The sequence below is a fragment of the Naumovozyma dairenensis genome, chromosome 2 (assembly GCF_000227115.2).
Source record: "Naumovozyma dairenensis CBS 421 chromosome 2, complete genome".
Taxonomy (NCBI): Eukaryota; Fungi; Ascomycota; class Saccharomycetes; order Saccharomycetales; family Saccharomycetaceae; genus Naumovozyma; species Naumovozyma dairenensis.
In genome coordinates, this window is record NC_016480.1 from 492,499 (window position 1) to 513,520 (window position 21,022).

At 34.9% G+C, this 21,022-nt stretch overlaps 8 protein-coding genes across 8 annotated transcripts; 4 read left to right on the plus strand and 4 right to left on the minus strand.

Annotated features, from left to right (window-relative positions):
- Positions 1-661: 661 nt before the first annotated feature.
- ALT1 (alanine transaminase ALT1) lies at positions 662-2,428 on the minus strand (the record flags this gene model as incomplete). Its single annotated transcript, XM_003668429.1, has 1 exon — positions 662-2,428. One exon carries the CDS (start codon positions 2,426-2,428, stop codon positions 662-664), a length of 1,767 nt encoding a protein of 588 aa, XP_003668477.1.
- A 2,096-nt stretch (positions 2,429-4,524) lies between these two features.
- XDJ1 (Xdj1p) lies at positions 4,525-5,826 on the plus strand (the record flags this gene model as incomplete). The annotated part of the gene is made up of 1 exon (XM_003668430.1): positions 4,525-5,826. The coding sequence occupies one exon, from the start codon at positions 4,525-4,527 to the stop codon at positions 5,824-5,826; it is 1,302 nt and encodes a 433-aa protein (XP_003668478.1).
- A 607-nt stretch (positions 5,827-6,433) lies between these two features.
- On the plus strand, positions 6,434-7,279 carry GEP5 (Gep5p; the record flags this gene model as incomplete). The annotated part of the gene is made up of 1 exon (XM_003668431.1): positions 6,434-7,279. One exon carries the CDS (start codon positions 6,434-6,436, stop codon positions 7,277-7,279), a length of 846 nt encoding a protein of 281 aa, XP_003668479.1.
- Positions 7,280-8,563: 1,284 nt separating this feature from the next.
- Positions 8,564-11,281, plus strand: SUL2 (sulfate permease; the record flags this gene model as incomplete). The annotated part of the gene is made up of 1 exon (XM_003668432.1): positions 8,564-11,281. The coding sequence occupies one exon, from the start codon at positions 8,564-8,566 to the stop codon at positions 11,279-11,281; it is 2,718 nt and encodes a 905-aa protein (XP_003668480.1).
- A 1,214-nt stretch (positions 11,282-12,495) lies between these two features.
- On the minus strand, positions 12,496-12,975 carry NDAI0B02030 (uncharacterized protein; the record flags this gene model as incomplete). The annotated part of the gene is made up of 1 exon (XM_003668433.1): positions 12,496-12,975. One exon carries the CDS (start codon positions 12,973-12,975, stop codon positions 12,496-12,498), a length of 480 nt encoding a protein of 159 aa, XP_003668481.1.
- Positions 12,976-13,381: 406 nt separating this feature from the next.
- On the plus strand, positions 13,382-14,263 carry NYV1 (Nyv1p; the record flags this gene model as incomplete). The annotated part of the gene is made up of 2 exons (XM_003668434.1): positions 13,382-13,397; positions 13,569-14,263. 2 exons carry the CDS (start codon positions 13,382-13,384, stop codon positions 14,261-14,263), a joined length of 711 nt encoding a protein of 236 aa, XP_003668482.1.
- Positions 14,264-15,812: 1,549 nt separating this feature from the next.
- GIS3 (Gis3p) lies at positions 15,813-17,561 on the minus strand (the record flags this gene model as incomplete). The annotated part of the gene is made up of 1 exon (XM_003668435.1): positions 15,813-17,561. The coding sequence occupies one exon, from the start codon at positions 17,559-17,561 to the stop codon at positions 15,813-15,815; it is 1,749 nt and encodes a 582-aa protein (XP_003668483.1).
- Positions 17,562-18,103: 542 nt separating this feature from the next.
- On the minus strand, positions 18,104-20,851 carry IOC2 (Ioc2p; the record flags this gene model as incomplete). Its single annotated transcript, XM_003668436.1, has 1 exon — positions 18,104-20,851. The coding sequence occupies one exon, from the start codon at positions 20,849-20,851 to the stop codon at positions 18,104-18,106; it is 2,748 nt and encodes a 915-aa protein (XP_003668484.1).
- Between the last annotated feature and the right edge of the window lie 171 nt (positions 20,852-21,022).

Below are 21,022 nucleotides of genomic sequence, written 5' to 3' on the forward strand. Positions count from 1 at the left end.
CAATGATTTGGTGTATTCAGTAGCCTTCTTAATGCATCATTATTAATTAACTTTAAAATGTTAGATTATAAGTTGATGAAATGTCAAAACATCGGGAACGCGTCAAGTAACGTTCGTTATGTTCTTCAAAGCATACTTAATAGCTTATGGCGCTATCATATGAGAATAACTTAAAAATTGGTGGCATATAACATCAGCAATTCGACATTTCCGTCTGTCTATTTCCAATGGCCAATCCTAATTTCTTCGTTTTTACATATTGTATTGACAATGGGATATGAATCTTAGTTGGTAACATTTTCATAGGAAGATTTAACCAAATGTTACCTTTCTAAAGTAAATATATATAACATCTACTGGGACGAAGTAAAAAAATTCTTCAAACCTTACAGAGAATGCAAATATTTTGAACACTATCTGTATTGAATTCAAATGAAGGGAAGCAATTATTGAGTACCCGTGGTTATAAATGGGTGACGCTTATTCGCGAAGAAAAAAATAGACCTAAGTTACTATTGTTACATTACGGTACATATAAGTATAATATTCGTTTATGTATATAGTTCGTTGTTGCATGAAGGTATTAATTGTTATGAAGAGATGAATATAAGCAAGTATTTTTCCAAAGATGTGTTCTCAAATACATGTTTTCTTTCTTTTTTCAATCCCTATAGTTGTCATAAAATTCTTTGTGGAACGCTTCCCATTTCTTGATCCATTCCGTACCTGGAGCCAAGAATGTCGTTCTTAAATGATATGTACCTGGCTCTTGACCGAACCCTGAGCCTGGTACAGTACAGATACCGGTAGCATCTAGCAATGATTTACAATAAAATTCATCCGGTGTCATTTCTAAATGTTGAGCTTCTTGTACAGCTTTAAACGGTAAATCTAATTTTGGGAATAAATACATAGCACCTTGTGGTTTTTGGCATTCAATGCCTTCTAAACCGACAAAAGTTTCATAAAGTTGAGAAGCTCTGATACTTAGTTCAGATTTAATATGTCTCCTTTCGGCTTGATCCTGCTCATAAGATGCATCACCTTTCTTTGGAGGAGAGACCATTAAATCAACTAGAGCCTGACCAGTGACAACAGGGCATAAAGAAATGGAAGCTAATTTCAAAATAACTTTTCTAACTTCATGAGTAAATCCAATAAGTTCCATATAACCACCTCTTTGACCACATTCACCAGAAACACCTTTAGAGGTTGAGTGTAATGAAGCTAATTGAACATTATCGAATTTACCAGGATGAGATTTTTGTAATTTTCTTAGAACTTTTTTCATTGAATAGAATTTAACACCATCAGCAATATTTTCTTGATATACTTCATCGGCAATGACAACGATACCATATTTAGCGGCGATTTCAAAGATATGTTCAATTGATTCTTCAGTTAGAACGGCCCCAGTTGGATTTCCCGGGTTAATTACAACAAGGACAGATGGGTTGATAGCCCTTTCCATAGCATCCTGGACAACTTCTTCTATTTCTTTTGGATTCGTTGACCATCCCGATTTCTCATCTAAATAATAAGGCAAAGCATGTGAGTTGTTTAGAGCCAAAGTAGCAGTATATAGTGGATATTGTGGGATTGGAATCAAAACACCTGTCTTAGGACCTTGACAAAGAATGGATAAAAGGTAGCAACAGCAGCGGAAGCACCAGACGGTTAAAAAAATATCTTCAGGATAAGCAGGTTCACCTCCATCTCTTTCTGTGATGAAATTAGCGACAGTTTTCCTAATACCATACACACCTTGAGAGGCAGAATAAGCCCCTACAGAACCACCAATTTCACTTAACAATAGTTTAGCACGGTCTATAGCATCCCTCTTATAGACCTTTGCATCAATTAAGTTTTGTTCATTTTCCTTTAATATATCAGGATATTGTAATATGGATAGAACTTGTCTATAAAAACTTAAAGGTTTTTGTTTTAGTTGTTGAGGATTACCTATATTGGCATTCACTATTTGAGAGAAAGGTAAAGTAGAAGGATTATTCTCTAGTTGAACCTTTAGTTCTTCAGCTCTCATTGGGATAGAACCTCGAACAGCATATTTAGCCTTCAATACATTTTCATTTAAATCTGCTAAAGTCAGTTGTTCAGCAGGAGCAAAATCTTTTCCCTTAGCGACCTTCAAACTATGATGAGATATCGATCTCGTCATCAAGGCTCTCTTAGCATCGAAAAATTGATATTCTGGAATAGCAGTAGTTGTAGCTTTTATTATTAGAGGAGATTTCTTGACTTGATTTGAATTAATTGTTTTAATGTTATTGCTATTGCTATTACTAACATTAGCTTTTATTGAGTAAGTACATGTAGCCATTTTATTTAATTGTTTTAAATTTGCGAAGTTTGTTGTTACAGCAGTTGAAGTCGAACGACGGAAAGTAATGATAGAGGCAACACTCATCTTGGCTTCAAATGAATAGTCTATATTCTATATATATGGGAATCGAAGATATGTCACAACCAAATAAAGGCGTTATAGAAAAAGAGTGTATACGTAATGGTTATTATCCAACAATGTAAATTACGTATATTAAGTTTACGAAAAACGTCAATGACCCAATCAATACGGTAGGAAACAGTATAGGTAGCGCAAAAGGAGACGTGACTTTTTCCTAGGCTTAAATATAATCCAATTGACGTGGATTATTTCAAATTATTTTTTCCTCTTTGGTCGAATGTTGGTCACACTTTGAGCGAAGTTATTTGTGCGTCATCCTTCACAAAAAATTTAAAAACCGTACGGAAAAAAATTTAGGTCATGGGATTATTTAATAGGAGAGAGAAAGAGAAATAACGACTTTTGATTGAGCGAAAAGCTTTGAAGTTTATATACTTTTAAAGAAAAACCTTTAAAACTCAAAATGAATATTTAGAGCTATAATCATTATTGAGAAAACTAAGAGACTCAGAGTCTTACAACTTTGTAGTATTTATTTTGTTCTATACGTCAGTTCTTAAAGAACTGAGTTAAGTTGTCTGTTGTTCACATAATACATAGTCGCTTGTGCGGAAAATTGACAGAAAGGACGAAGCAGAGAAATAATCTTCTATGAAACAGTCGTGCGGAAGGACCGCATTTTAAAAAGCGACAGGCCGGGAAGCGCTGTTTATTATCCGCTTCGGAAATATTTGACACCCGGAGAGGGTTCGGCGGCTAATCTTATTTACTTAATATTCTATGCAATGCCCGTTCACCCACACCCAAGGTAATCATAATTAGATTAGTCCTTTGGGAAAGAAAGGTAGCAAGAAGATAAGTAGAAGAGGCAATGGGCAACTAATCGAGTATATCATCAACAACGAAAACAAAAGTAAAGGAAGTCCGGGGAGAGGAGCAAGTTGGTGAAATGTCTCTAACTGGCCCCTTACAATGACACTTATTGTAGACAACTATAAATGTAGAATAACCTTTACAGGAAGAAAAATATTTCTCCCTTTATATATATATATTGTGTGAGTGAGTATATATAGCCCGTATCAACCCTTTGAACTGCAGCGCGGAATATATAAATGGACACTGTAATAAGATACAAAATTAGAAAGGCTCCTAATTAACACATAAAATACATAACGACAAGTACATATAGTGGATCAGATGTATACACTATTAAGTAACCGTTACATGATCAATAAACGCTACAACATGAACAGCAATACTGACATTCAAGATCACACTGCTAACTCTCAGATAGACAGACAGGGGGAACCCCCATGGCCCTTGTACTCCATCTGGATTTATATACTATAAGCCAAAATGCTATATATTTTCTTGATCAATTTTATTTACTTTTTCTCTTACATTTCTTTACGTTCGCAACAAACCAATTTTTGATAGTCGTTTTATTGCAAACAACTAAATATAAACAAATTTATAAGTATATTTCCAGGAAGAACTTATATAAAGAATTTTCCTTTCAAAAACTAGGTTGAATAGAGAAAGGTTCAATGTACAATCACCTTTCTACTATTGAAACATGGAAGTTTCATTTTCCTAAACCTCAGCAAGAGATACAATATTTTGACAGTCCCAAATGTTCAGAAAGGATTGATGCTTCCTAGACAACGACGGTTCATTCGACATATATATATATATTCTATTCTCAATGTTCATTTCTTCGAAGGTAACTATTCTACTTTTTTTGATTGAATGTAATGAAATTTACCTACGTGTGAATATATAAGAAAGTTAAGGGATGGGGATGTTTTAACAGAAAAGAAATTTTCGTACGAAATAAATCGGTTCCTTTCAAATTTCTCAATGGAAAAAGAATCCAGCGCCTCATTTCTTGTCCGCTGTGTTAGTTAACCTTTTTCCGTTCAGTCATCGAACTTGGGAAAGCCTACGTACGTACGTAGAAGACGGGCATCCTATATGAAATTAAATGATCCAACCACTATTGGATCATACAAGTATCGTTATTAACTTGTCAAGCATACCAAGTACATCACATTACATTCAACAAGGCTCTCCAGAATCAATAATACTGGTAGCTTCAAATGGCAGATTTGTATTCGATATTAGGTGTGACATCTAGCGCAACTGATTCAGAGATTAAAAAAGCCTATAGAAAGTTAGCGTTACAATACCATCCCGACAAAGTTCTGGATCCAAATGACCGTGAAGAAAATGAAATTAAGTTCAAAGAAATTACTTCTGCATATGAAATTCTAAGTGATGAGGAAAAAAGAGCTCATTACGATTTATATGGTGATGCAAATGAGAATGAATATAACAATCAAAATGCAAATGATTTTTTCAATTTCGAAACTGATCAACCTGATTATGATTCATACGCTTTCGATAATGATAAATCCAAAGATGTAAAAATTCCATTGAAACTTTCAATTCAAGAACTGTATAATGGTAAAACTTTTAAGTTCCAATCGAAAAGGAATATCATTTGTGTCCAATGTGAGGGTCTCGGCTGGAGACGTAGAAAAAATGGAAATGTAACTATTCCACATGAAATAGAATGTAAAAAATGTAATGGGCTAGGCTATAAAGAAAGAACTCGAATGTTAATACCTGGGTTTGTTACAACAGATAAGATTAGATGTGAAGATTGTCATGGGAAGGGGGAAGTATACGCTAAGCCTAATTCTGAGAAAAATAAGTGCAAAAATTGTCATGGGAAAGGCTTGCTATCTGAAAACAAACAACTTCTCGTATCAGTTCCTCGTGGCTTACAAAATAAGGACACTATTCGTATAGAAAATGAAGCGGACCAAGAAATAGGAAAGTCAAAGACAGGCGATATTATACTTGTCATTGAAGAAGATACAACAATGCCATCAGATGTACATTTTATACGAAAAGGAACTGATTTCGTCATGTACCTATCGCTGTCATTGGCAGAAGCACTTACAGGGTTTAAGGATAAGTTTTTATCGAAGTCATTAGATGGTAGAATACTTACTTTATCAGTACCTTCAGGAAAAGTAATAAGACCAGGAAATATTATCAAAATCAAACAGGAAGGATGGCCAGTTAATCCACAAGCATCCAAATTCGGAGATCTGTATGTCATTATCAAGATTGAATTTCCACCTGATAATTGGTTTAGTGAAAAATCTGATATTCAGCTGTTACGAAATGTCCTTCCTAGTGGAATAAATGGGATGATGAATTCATGGAAAATAGATGACCCGTTAAATACGGAGACCGTTACTACCTTTGATATTCTTGAAGAATTACCAGATACTCTGAATGAAAGTAACAATAGGAGTGCTTATGACACTGGCGACCAATCTGATGCCAATTATGATCGAGAAGGACCACCTCAATGTTCACAGCAATGATAATATATTGTCCTACATATGTAGATCACTTTGAAGATCGGCCATCTCACACATATACATTGATAGATAAACCTTGTAAATATGTTAAAATAAATATAAAAATTGCATTTTGTACCATCTAGAATACTTTAATAATGAGGTATCCTGTCAAGAACCGACCAGCTAATACGTGATACCATCTTCACCATTTCAGAAAGAAGTATATAACAATACATTGTGGACAAAGTACGTAGTTGAGAAGTTACCTGACTGATCACGATCCTTCCTTCGAAGGAAGATATTTTTTGAGCTAGAAGTTGATGTACTCTCTCTACAACTTGACGTAATGCACTGAAATGTTCGACGTTTGGGGAGATACTTGATTAGTTAGATCACGTATTTAGAAGATAAGTGTTGGCTTTTTTATCTTGAGGACAAGACGAAGGGCCGCCATCTGAAAATTCCCCTTCGTAGGTACGTGCGTAACCTGACCGAACTTCTTCGGCAGCATAACATAATGAACTCTAAATCAAGTATCTTCAAGACGATCATGTTATATGATGCAACAAAGTCTACATTTCAATTATCTTGAGAATTGAAAGATATTTTGTACCACTTCCTTTATTCAATGGAGCTGCTCAATAGTAAGTTGACAAAGACACTATTAAGTTCTCTTCAAAATCTTCCCTTACATAGCAATACACTGGCCCAACTCGAAAGAAAATGCCTTACTAGAAATATCAAAGCGACGAAATCTTTTAAAATTCCCTTACTTACGTTGATAAACAGTTATGAGAAAGCTCAAGCTAGCGGTCAATCTAAACTATCGAATAAAACTTTGGAATCAATAATATATCATACTTATTTTGAATGGACTAATGACCTGGCATCTCATTTAAAACCATTTCAGAGACAATATTCTACCCTCCTTACATTTTGGCCGCATATTTACCACTCTAAGATAGACTCCAAGAAGAATTCCATAATATTAACGTGGAATAAAAGCAGCAACTCTAAAAATATGTTGAGAGAACTTCTCAGCCATTTAAATTATACTCAATCATTAGTCCCTCAGAAAAAAGACTTCCAAGTGATCTTTAAGAAAATCTACCAGCATTATATATTTCTATCATTGAATCCGAGCTTATGTTCCAACGGGAAGCGATTACCATCACCCATTGTAGAAATACCGATGAATGCTATGGGCTATGATATACCGAAAAAGAGGATAAATAATTTATTGAGAAGCAAAATTGCAAGAACATGGAACTATTTAGCGATTACCAATCCGATTTTGAATCTCGAAAATGAAGCACAGTTAGATGAGATTATTAACGGATCGAGCGCAATAAAGTCAAGGCAACTGAGGAAATTATACCGGCGTGCATGTAGTAATAGTTATGTGATTAAGAATGAAGATGACAATAATATTGAATTTCAAAAAAGCAAGAAGCTCAATTGGCTCAATTTTTAACAAACTCATAAGGCTCTTGACCTGTGTAGTCCGAAGAAGATTCATCATGATTGTATCCCCCTCCTTCTTTTATTCATCCGAAGGCATTATACACAAGATTTCTTGAGTCAAACAGGCTGGATATACCCACAGTTACAGGCAAATTTTTTCTATGCATAATTCATGAAAGAAGCTTACCGACCTAGATTCCTGACCGCCACCGCCACCAATGACGGATGCTCTTAATTAATGAAACGCTTATCGCTGATTGATTGGACTTACAAAAGTTGGAGTTACATTATTTAAGAACAGCAGGACGTACACGTATGTGAATTTGTACCATATTGTTCTGACTATTTTTAAAGACTGTACTGCCGCAGGATTGGGAAAGACGTCTATTAATGTTACATTCTGTGTCTTACTGGTACTGCCCTTCTACTCAATCATTTTATAATCTTGTATCTACCGAAACAAATCAATGTTTCTTGGGAAAATATTGAAGCCAAGATGACTACTTAATGTTACGTAAATAGGTAGATGAACCTATTGAAGGTTTGTATTAGGAATAGGTCAGATGACTATGTACGTACGTAAATACCCCTCGTCCGGATTTAATTTGGTTAAGTGTTTGTGGCTGAGAGTGCAGCTATTACGTACGTACTTTAGCAAGTTTTCGAAAAAGACATTAATGTCAGTGAAGACGATTTTGGCTTTGTATGCAGCTAAATACTACGCCAGGCTGGTTCCGTTATCCATAATAGAGAGTCCATCGAGCGTCAAAGACAAAAAGAATTAGACCGCGAGCTCGAGCATGACTCACGTGCAATTTTTGTTTTTCGGAAACTCCGTGGCTTACGAAGGCCGACAAAAATATTTTAACCAGACGGTATCCTGTGCACCACGGTTCAGCAGAATCTACAGCCACAGTTGTGGGACTGTGTGATATTTCCAAAGGTAATAAGTAATAAATAATATAATGAAAAAAAACTGTCATTTTCTAATTTGAAAGACTCGAAGCACATTCCCCTCAAAATTTTCTAGTTCCTGTTGTGTGCAGGTAATTCAACTGGAATTGTAATCCAATCTTGTAAAATATAAAGCAAATTATATAATTTGAAATTGTAATATTTGTATTTCTTTTCAATCATCGTTAAATAAAATCTTTAGGACAAGAGGTCAATAAAATACTGTACAGAATTATTTACTCCATTATTTGAATTTGATTGCAATTTATTAGCAATCAACCCACAAGTTTTCAACAGAACTTACATTTATAAAGATACATTATCATTTTTTCAACAATGAATGAATCAAACAATCCCCTTCCAAAAAAATGAAAATAATACGAATGATATAGAGAATCAATATGAGCTACCAAGTTTTCCAAACTCAGATACCTCATCTCAAAACCTAGCTGACTTGGAATTGGAGTATGATCAATATAAAGCATCAGAAACAAATAATAAATCAAATCATGGTCCAGATTTAGAAACGAACAACCTGGACGTACAGTTCAGTAACACTTACAATACAGGAGATAAGAAAAATTCTATAAAAAACCATCAAATCCAAATAAATACGTTTAACGCAGATTCTGTAATAATTCCATCGTTCGAAGAACACGCTATTTCCTTTAAAGACTACTATAGGCATTCACTCAAGGAAAACTTTTCCCTTAAAAGTGTTAAAGAATATGCATTATCAATATTCCCCATCATTAGATGGTTACCACATTATAATCTTGCATGGTTCTCATCAGATTTAATTGCAGGTATAACAGTTGGCTGTGTTTTAGTTCCACAATCAATGTCTTATGCTCAAATCGCCACATTACCACCACAATACGGTCTTTATTCTTCCTTTATCGGTGCTTTCACATATTCTCTTTTTGCCACCTCAAAGGATGTTTGTATTGGTCCAGTCGCTGTCATGTCTTTGGAAACGGGCAAAGTTATTACAAAAGTTCTTGCTAAATACCCAGAAGCTGATCCAAATATTACTGCTCCTGTCATTGCCACAGTCTTGGCATTCTTATGTGGTGTCATCACTGCTGGTATTGGGTTTCTAAGATTAGGTTTCCTTGTCGAATTAATCTCTTTAAATGCAGTCACAGGGTTTATGACTGGGTCTGCTTTGAATATTATGTGGGGTCAAATCCCTGCCTTGATGGGATATGGTAGTAAAGTTAATACAAGAACTTCTACATATAAAGTTATTATTGAATCGTTAAAACATCTTCCTGACACGAAATTGGATGCAGTGTTTGGTTTGATTCCCTTATTTATCTTATACTTGTGGAAATGGTGGTGTGGTAATATGGGCCCAAGGATGGCTGATAAATGGTTTGCAAATAATGAAAAAGGAAATTTTTATTTAAAGAAGTTTTATTTCTACGCTCAAGCTGCTAAAAATGCGGTTATTATTATCGTATTCACAGCTATTGCATGGTCCATTACTAAAGGTAAGACGAAAGATGAAAGACCAATTAGTATTTTGGGAAGTGTTCCAAAGGGTCTAAAAGAAGTCGGTGTTATGAAACTGCCCGATGGGTTAGCTAGCAAAATTGCTCCTGAACTACCTGCTTCTGTTATTGTTTTATTGTTAGAGCATATTGCCATTGCCAAATCATTCGGTAGAATCAATGATTACAAGGTTGTTCCAGATCAAGAATTGATTGCTATTGGTGTTACAAATTTAATTGGTACTTTCTTCAATGCCTATCCTGCCACTGGGTCATTCTCCAGATCTGCGTTGAAAGCAAAATGTGAGGTTAGGACACCTTTATCCGGATTATTTACTGGTAGTTGTGTTCTCTTAGCTCTATACTGTTTAACTGGTGTCTTTCTTTATATTCCTAAAGCTACTCTATCTGCAGTTATTATTCATGCTGTTTCAGATCTAATTGCATCATACCATACTACATGGAACTTTTGGAAGATGAACCCATTGGATTGTTTCAGTTTTATTGTCACCGTTTTCATTACTGTCTTCTCCTCTATTGAAAATGGTATATATTTCGCGATGTGCTGGTCATGTGCGATTTTGGTATTGAAAGTTGCTTTCCCAGCAGGTAAATTCTTAGGTAGAGTTGAAATTGCAGAAGTTGTCAATGGGTGCGTTGATGATAGTTTTGAAGTTACAGATTATTCTTCTAATTCTAATCTATCTCTTTCAGCAGATACTATTAATCATAATAAAAAATTGAAAATTCTTCATATTCCGTTGTTAAAAACATTAAAGGATCAGCTGTTTTCAGATATATCTTCCATCCAAGGTAAAAGTAAGATACGTTATTACACAAAATGGCTACCGTTTGATCATGCATATACCAAAGAATTGAATCCTAATGTCATCATTCTACCGCCTCCACCTGGTGTAATTGTTTACAGATTAACTGATAGTTTCACGTATATGAATTGTTCCAAACATTACGATGTTATATTTGAGGAAATTAAAAAGCAAACTAAACGTGGTCAACTTATTCGTCATAGAAAGAAGTCAGATCGTCCATGGAACGATCCCGGTGAATGGGAAGCTCCAAACTTTTCAAAGCTTTGGAAGAAACTCAGCTTTAGAAGAAATAAAAATAATAACGATAATGAAGAGACCCATATTCCTGATGTACCGGTATCCAAGCGAGATGATAGACCATTACTAAAAGTATTATGTCTAGATTTTTCACAAGTCGCTCAAGTAGATGCTACAGCTTTACAATCGTTGGTTGATCTCCGGAAAGCAATTAATAAATATGCTGATAGACAAGTTGAATTTCATTTTGCCGGTATAGTTTCTCCATGGATTAAGAAAGGTTTAATTAATATTGGTTTCGGTACTATTAATGAAGAATATAGTGATGAATCAATTATAGCAGGTCATACAAGCTACCATTTGGCAAGAATACCAGGGGATGACTTAGAACTACCGACCATGAGGGGAGGTAATTATAAAGTATATACAGCAACAGGTACTAATCTACCGTTTTTCCACATCGACATCCCTGATTTCTATCAATGGGATGTTTAAATAGCATGATTTCATCTTTATATTCAGACACAAACAAACTTATACACAGAACAATCAATTTTTAACTAATAGTATTGATGATACATTTCTATATTTCATCTATATTAGGAGTCAGTCACCTCCTCAATCAAAAAAATACTCTTATGTCCCAGTTGAAAAAATTGATCAAGTAAATCAAATGACTCTGTCATCATATGGAGCCTGCACTCGCTTCTCAGAAAATGTTGATAAACCGAGAGCCGAAAAACATACGTAGCGATTTGACAAATTTGCGAACAATAGGTTTCATATGGACCACTACCAAAAAAATGCTATATTCTGATATGCTTTACAGAATTAAATATCTAACTAGATTGATATGTTTGAGATACAATAGGGCCTACTACGTATATGAAGCATAGAGGAAAAAAGTAAAGATTAATACTCAGTAACCAAGTTTCTAGGAACCTCAATTATTGCTACTTGAGGATTCTTAACTTCCGGAAAGTATCCTTTAATAGCATCATCGGAAAGATAAGGATGTTTTCTCCTGAATAAATCCCTAGCCTGTAAGATTGTAGGTTGGTTAATCTTTACTGCTCGATAGTTGAGGATATGACTGCTCCTTTCAGAATGAAGTATAGCTTGTTCATCTCTGTCAACATCGTCATATGCGGCCCATAAATTATCCTCTTTCAAACTGTTCAAGGTTTCGTTATGTTTAGCTGTTACAGATGACATGATGTCCCTAACTTCATTACTTTCATTGTCTATTTTAATTCCGGCAATGATTGCTCCATGTACCATGGTTTCTATCATCATTATTAGAACCCCTAATTTTGTGCACAGCTTCATCTTTTATAAGCAATATATTTTCTGCAAGTTTTTTTTTAAAGATATCCTTACTGGATATCGGTAGTTATGCTAATTTAATAAGTAGGAGGCGAATGGAAAGAAAAGAAACAAAAAAAAGAAAAGAAGAGAAAAATGAATTTAGAGAGAGAATGTTATTTCAAGGACATATTTATATATGGAATTTATATTATAATACCTTTCTATCTTTTCCTTTTTTTTGCAACTATATAGATTTGAAGGTTTTCCAAATTTCAGGATATACCACTGTATGGTAGTCACTTTTTTTTTGCTTGTGTGGCAGTATTCTATCTGTTTGCATCCAGAATGTGACAGTTCCAGAGTACATTGTATCGATGAGTGGGTGTCATAGTCTACGGGATTTATTTGGAATTTGCTTGGTAGGTATCTTGGAACGAAGAAAGAGACTTTTCCAAATCTAATCTCTTCGGTTTCTTTTCCAATTGTTTATGATCCAATGTGGTGAAAAATTCGCGAAATATACCAAACAAGGCAACGACATAAAAAGTGAAAAATTTCTCCCCATATTTCGTAATCAATCCATGCAAGATACCTTTTGCTTCTGGTTGTTCTTCAAATTGTTCAATCAAATGGTTAATAAAAGTTTGTCTTCTCTCTACGATAACTTCATCGGGTTTTCCTTCATTCAAATCTAAATTTGCAGAGACAGGAAGCCTAAAATCATGATCCACTATTAAATCAATAAAAAAATGATCTGTTACTCTTTTCAAAGTCAACTGATCATTGATTGGTTCATCTGAAAACAATCCTCCCAAGTATCCTTTCAATTGAGCCTTTTCACGTTCGTTTATAGTAGTGGAGGTGGGAGTATGTTCTGACATTTTAGTTGTTTTTTTTAATTTGTACTTGTGATTGTGCTAGGGAACGTAGACAACTCTCAGATTAAACCGTTGAGATCAGTGAAGGAGACTGGGATATTTAATTGACCAGAATGAAGAACTTTCTTGTACCATATCTATGTACTGCAATAGTCTATTAATGACGTCCTCAGTGAACAATCTTGATATTTCTTCAGAAAACATTACCCGGACATATATAATAAAATATAATATAGTGCGATAGTTATTAAACTTCAAATAGGGATTTCCTAGATACAGCGTTGGACAAGAATTGTCATGTCCGCCACGTAATATAGGTGATCGATATATATAGCAATCATACCTGGGTTGTTGATGAAAATCTTCAAAGTGGAACAACCCTTAGGATTTAAATAACATCAGGACGAAAATGAAAAGATTCAATGGTATGTTCTAAGGATTTTAAGGTTTTATATTTAAATCCAAGTCACCGAACATTTGACAATCTTTGTCGTACGGACTAGTTGACAAGGACTAAATATATATACATATATATATGCACAAACGGTCACTAACTCTCAATTAATTTTACTTTTTTATTCTTATTTTTTATATAGTATCATATGTGGAAGTCACAAAAGATGGGAATACGATATCAAGTTGTTACGATAGTAATGATGGTAACTTTGGCAGGAATACGTATGGTTCCATTTTAAATAATTCAATACCAACGCCTGATATTTTCCATAAATTAATTCATGATATGGTATTACCTAAAGTGATACCTGTCATTGGCAACAAAGTTACAAAAGTATCTCTGGATCTAATCGATGGATTTGATTGTTATTATACTACTGACGAAGATGACAAAGTTTTGATTTGTTTCACACAAGTTGATATCCCTAAAATCCTACCGATAAGGTTACTTAGTGAATTGAAAGGCGAGAAGAAAAATAATTATTCCAATAATGAGCTAGGTGCCCATGTGGGTAAAATCTTGGATGAGTTCCATGAAGAACTAATGTCATATAAAAACGATAGTGGTCAAGAGGGCGATACCACAGAAGATGATATACAAGATATCATTAAGATAATGAATAATAATATCGATAAATTTTTAGAAAGACAAGAACGAATCTCTTTGTTAGTCGATAAAACTTCTCAATTAAATGACAATAGCCATAACTTCAAAAAGAAGGCAGCAAGGATAAAAGAACGAATGTGGTGGCAGAGGATGAAAAACACCACGCTATTAATGTTCGCAATTATTCTTACAATCAGTGCCCTGTTTATTTTTTTCTATGTTATTTAAAGAAGGATAAACAAGGAAATAAAATTGAGGCAATGTTTCTTTCGAAGAGGTTCTGAAAGATGTCTTTACATCTTTCTCCCCCCCCGGCTTTCTTTTTACTTTTATTTTTGACTTCAATGTGGGACGAATGACTATATATATTAATTGGAATTTATATAATGTATGCAGTTTTTTTATCTGGTTATTGCCATTGGTGTTTGGATTGCATCACCGTCAGTCTTTTTGGAAGGGAATGTTAAAAATTTATACACTAGCCTTATATATGCTCCTAAAAGACTAATAATCAAATAACAAAATATAAAATCATCATCTCTTTATGAATGTTAGCGATACCTAGGTTTAAATACTAGAGCTATAATACTTTATACACATAAGGTAAATATTATTCTTTTACCTTGTTTTGATACCATCTTTTATTCTGATAAATGCTTCCATTCATGGTAATAGACAAACGGTAACGGCCATCCTAACAAAAGGAACCAAGCAATTCCAAATTGAGGTAACAATTTCCCTTGTCTTTTGACCTCAGTTGACCACCAATTTTCTCCAATATGTTTTGAGGATAAAGTTTTAACGATCTCCGTCTGTGGTTGTTTCTTACTTGTCACAATAGCTGCCCTTAAAATTCTTGAGCGGAACATTTTTCTTTGAGGTTTCTGATATAATCCAGTCTACAGTTTGACAGCTTTACATACGGTGATATTGCGGATTCTTTTAGACAATATATTTCATTTCTTCCTCATCATTCTAATAGTTCCAGGCTCTTATAATTAATATATTACGGTTGCTACCGTCGGGGTACCTATTTTAGGGGAACCGTTATATATATGACTGTCACACGAATACAGCCATAGCTATACGTACGCACATTATATCCGTTTATTTGGGCGGCTAATACTAATGCTGAACGCCCCGCTATCCCATTACATGCTTATTTAACGTATGTCTAACAGCCTCCTGGTTGCACTTAGGAGTATATAGATATAGTTTTGATGATATGGATGTGGTCTCCTTTCCCTTCAACATTATGAATATGAACCTTGAAGTTTCCCTATACCTTCCCATCCTCCTTGATCTCCAAAATCATGAATGATAACCGGGAAGTCAAGAATTTGGGTTCACCTCAGGATAGAAATGAGGATTCGAATCAGGTATGTTATTGTTAGAAATAATTTTCTAGCCTACCCTCTTTTGGCACATCCTAGCCCGGTTTCTACCCTATTTCAAAAAATTTCTACTCTACCCCAAGCGCTACCTAATTTTTTGTGCGGGAGTTTCTGGGTATTTTTGGGAGGCGTTTTCTGGCACTTAACCCAGAACCAATTTTCTTTCTACCCCCTACTTGAAGCCTAAAATTGGAAGTTATTACCCCTACTTCTAGCAAAAATTGAAAATTTCTACTCCTACTCCTAGCCTAAATTTTGAACGAAAAAATCGCATCTACCCTACCCCCTTGCCGATCCCGTAACCTGCCTGATTCGAACTAGCATAAATAAATGAATTAGTGAATGAATATAAATTATATATTAGATTGATCAACATAAAAAACTCAAATAACAAATCGGCTGTCACACCATCCCTTGACTACATATTGAATTTCCCTTGATGGAAATCTTCTATCAATTTTCAATTTACCACAAGGCTTCAATAACGTCGATGTTGTGTTGCCGTTTACCCAAGGTTTTAGCTCAGAATGTACTCTAACTAAAGTACTTGTATTTTTCGTATCTTCTTGTTCATTACAAGCAGCGACAAATTTCAAATTCCATGGTGAGGAAACACCAAATAAATCTTCTCTAGTTTCATGAAGCATATCTGCCCATAATTTCTTCTTAGTAATGATTGCCATTTTTATATCATGACAAGAGACATCTTCATATTTACTCTCATTCCCCATTTCTTTGTGGTTATTAACTGTCTTTTTGGGTTGATTTTTTATTGGCAAGGTCTTTATATCATGATATGATAATTGCTTTAATACTTGATCATCAATATTTATTTCCGGTAATATATTCTTTAATCGGCAGGATGTTTCAATAGAATAAAGCTTCAAAAAATTAGGATTCATTTTTTGCTGTCTAGAACGCTTATTAGGTAAAAAATGAGTCTTATCAGCTAGTAATGAAACTTCTTCTCTTAGTTCTTCCTCTTCTTTCTTCAATAATGGTATCGAGGTCGGCCATGATTCTAATTCCACTTGAGTCTCATCACGTATAACATTATCCTTTAAAGTTGACCGTAAAAACTTCGAAGACAGTGAGTTATTTTGTCTTGCATATGGCATTTTCAAGTCAATATTTTTCTCCTTTTTATTGAGAGCAGGTCTATCATTTAACCTCAGATCCTTTTTTATTATCCTAATTGCAGTCGATATATATTTATCTGTTTCCTTCCCAGTAGGCTCTTTCCCCATTTCATAAACAGGTTTATATGTCTGAATAATATCTTCTATTTTCCATTCATCGTGAAAATCTAGATCGGGCATATTCAATAATTTGACTCTTGGTGTGCTGTGTAGGTTTTCTTTTTCCTTGAGAATTTCCGGTTCACATAATGGATGGCTATTACCGTCATATCCCAAACTTAAATTTTGGGTTTGGTCGCTCGTACCTTTATGGTCGTTACTACTACTATTATAGTCATCATCTTGATTAATGCTTTCAGATCTAAGAACTTCCCAATTATTACTATCAGTTTGCAAGATTTCTCTCAGTAAAACAGATGACGTAATGGAGGAAACATCACTATGGGTATCTATTTCATCAGACGGTAAATATAATGTTGATATATTATCTTTATATCGCTTCAAGCTGTTACAAGGAAGCGGAACGTTATCTACACCATCATCAGCATCCTCCCTCTTCCTAGCGTCTTGCGTGCCCTTTCTGTACTCATCTTCAGCATTACTTTTATCATTCAAATAATATAAACTGGTGTGCCTTTTAATCTGTGAAAGAACCGAATTCATTGACGGTGTTATATTCAACGAGATAGTTTGATCCCTCTCAAAAGTCCTTGAATCATTTATTGGCTTGGTTATATTCTGGAAAGCACTCTTTCCGGTTCTCCGTCGCCTTCCACTATATACTAAAGATGGTTGCTTTTTTGGGGCCCTGCTTTTTTCTGTATGGGAAGTAATAGAGATATTTTCTTGGTACTTTTTAGTGGAACATGGCCTCTTCAAAACTGTGTAACTTCCGCAACTTGATGGAGTAAATAGTGAGGATATCCAAGCTTCGTTAGTTTCGTCATTATTTATTGTATCGAATCGGTTACTTGGTGCAAATAATAAACCCATACTTGTTCGTTTATGTTGTGGGAAAGTCGCTCAATAAAATGTTTTTATAGAAATTTCTGGAACAGCCTGTTTACTGTTTGGAAAAAGTTAGTCACCTCTTTGTTATCCTTAGACGGTTGATTGAAGATGTTACCGTAGATTATATATTCTTCATCTGAATACAACTTCTTCCTGAAACTCATGGCTCAATTAGTATTGGATCAAAGATAATATGCACTATTGGTGATCGTTCTTTGTTCACGTGGATCTTCGTGGAGTGACAATCATCATTTTCCTGCCCCGTATTTCATGATAGCGCCTACCAATTACCCGAAAGGGCCAAAACTTGAAATTTTCCAAAGGATGAGAAATACGTAGGTACGAAACTATCTTTTGTTGTACCACTGCATACAAAGACATTTGATAACGACAAAAAAATTGGTTCAGGTTCATACTATAATCATTAAATCAATGGAAGTTTTTAGTTAAGTTCTGTATTTTCTATATATTCTATAAAAATAATGTAAGAACAAAATGTGATAGAAGGTATTTTGGTAACCTACCTAGAAAGTCGGAGAAGACAGGCTTGATTCGTCTCTTTGACTCACAGATGACGCAGCAGGAGCACCTGGCACTGGGGCAGGTGCACCTGATGAGATTGAAGAACTAGGTATTGATGGCGCTTTGCCGTTATTTTCCCCGTTTACCACTGGCAAAGTATGAAGAGATGCGCTGACAGGAGGAATACTTGTACCTTCATCTTGAGCTGCGAAATTATAGCCCTCATTCAGTTGGGCTATTACACGTTGAGTACCACTTGCTAATACACCGTCCTTTAATAAACTACGGATAGGGCCTTGGTTTTTGACGGCATTTGGTACAGATGTTACAGCGGTATTATTATTTTTGATATTATCAAAGTTTGTAGGCTGTTCAGTATTGCTTCCATCGTTACTCGTCAATGAATGATTAGCCAAAAGGTTGACTGGCTGATCAACGTGGCTTGCAGCTGCATCAATATCAGGATGTTTCTGATCGAGTGGGTTTGCATGCATAGTCGTGAGTTCTTCTTGTCTTCTCTTTTCTTCTTTGGCACGTTTTCTTCTCTCACGATCATCATGCTTGTTTTTTTTGCTTATTCTAAGAGCCTTTAATTCTGGTACAAAAGAATCTCTCATTTCAGTCTCAAGTTTTGCCAAACACCAACCACAAACAAATATTGAACATGAACCGAACGGTTTTCTCTTGTCAGTAGGCCTCATAGTGGTATGCTGCTCTTCTTTTGTCACTACATTATCGCCATGTTGCTGCCTTGTGGACCTTCGGTTCCTACCTGTATATATTTCAGGTTCGCCCAAGAGTGCAATTCCAAAATCGCGTTGTGATAGCACATTTAGAGGCATATCCGTTTGTTGTTGTTTCTTATCCTTCTTTTTCCCAGTAGTAACGATATTATTATTTTGGGCTGCTAATGAAATGAAATTGATGGTCGTTTTAGATTGACAATCCCAATGTTGCCATTTGAAACAGACATCACAACATATCAAGGGCTTGTTGATTAGATTAGGATCAACCAAATCTTCCACGACAGAAACAACAGTGGGATTTACTGGATCTTCTTCACAACTACATTGGAATATCCAATCTTTATTATCTGGGGCACTGATATCTGTTTCAAGACCGTAACTGTTAATTTGTTCAAGATCTCTTTCATGTATACAATATTCATCCGGCAATTCGTGGATGTAGTTTGGATCCTTCTCGAAAGTAAACGTAACAGATGATCTAGGTTTAATGTCTATCAATCTAGAGTTGAATCGGGACCCAACCTCTAGAACTTCTATGTCAACGGGATTCAAACCTTCATATTCGCTTTGAGTTCTATATGCTATCGAGCTTATTGGATGCATTTGTATATCGGGGGTATTTCGTCTCTTTATTTTCTCTAGCTTAAGGTCTTCCTCAAATAATTGCCAAAGCTGATTCCAAATTATAGTTTGTAACTTCTTCTTTTGTGTATTAACCATTCTTGTCCTGTGCTTGTTAAAATGATCCCTTTCATCTAGTTTTTCATACCAATCATGTTCTATCTCTTTCTTTTTACTTTCTTCCTCTCTTGCAACTAATCTTGATGACCTCTTCCTTCTGGTCACTAACTCTGCCATTGATTTCTCTTTTTCACGTTGTTGTATCAATTTTGAAGAATATACTTGATGGTCAACATAGACTGGGATCAAATCTTCTACAAAATGTGCAATATCTTTATTTCCCCTTTTTTTTTTCTCGTGCATGCCCCAATACTGTAGAAAAGTATCCCAGTTGTATGTAAGGATCTTGAATTCAATGTCAATGGAACTTAAGTACGCATTTATCTCTTGGGAATAATCAACATGTATCAAATCAACTGATTCCGAAGCCCCATTTCTAATAGTACAGTTCTTTAATTTTAAGGGGATATCTAACTTTGGCACTAGTTTCTTTTTGGTTACTTTTTCCTGAATTAAGACCCCATTATTCGGTAAGGCTAGAATTGATGTTGTATCATCTACAATATACCTTGGAAATTCAAATAGATGCATATTATTAGCCATATAGTTCTTAAATACCATATTCTTCATTTCGATTATCTTAATCATGTAAAAGAAAATAGTGAATTTGTCATGTAACGGCAATAAATCAAAGTCCATTGATAGCAGCGTTGACATTTGATCCTTATAAACTGAGTTTTTTAAATTCAATTCGACGATTCCATTAAAATTTCTTAATTCCGTATTTTTATTATTAGCTAATTGTCTTAGCAGCTGATGTTTTATCTTAAGATATAGGTTGTCAGATTCTTGGTCCTCATTTCCAGTTGATTTGTTAACAGCTTGTGTTCTATTGCTAGCATAATCCTGGAAATCTGCTGATTTATCATCATCCTTTGTCATTGAGGCACATTTCTTCAAATCATGTAAAAATATAAATTCATCAAATTTAATATTTTTCCATAAGAATTTAGGCCCAGAACTTCCCTCAAGTTGGTGCGAAAGGGTTGTATATGATTCGCAAACATTATATAACCACGCAACCACGTAATGGTAATGCCATGATTGAAATAATTCTGGAAAATTTAGAACGATAAAATCCTGCGCAGATTGCAATGCCGTCCTTGGGATCTTCGACCATAGTGCTGACGTATGTTCGTCCACATACTCTTTCCAAGGAGCTTCCTCATCATCTTTGATGCTTGTTTCTTTATCGAAAGTAGTAACCGATGAAGTAGGTGTGGATTCACCGGTATTCCTTCTCAATGTTCTCGTTCTCTTCATCGCAGTAAGAATCTTACGACGATTTGGATGCCTATGTCAAAAACTTTCTAAGATGATATCCCGCCAATATGGCTCTTTTTCGTAACGTTTGAAATTACAACTGCACTGAATTTATATATATACAGGTATTGGCTTTATATCCAGAGATAAATGAGTGCAATATGAAGCAGG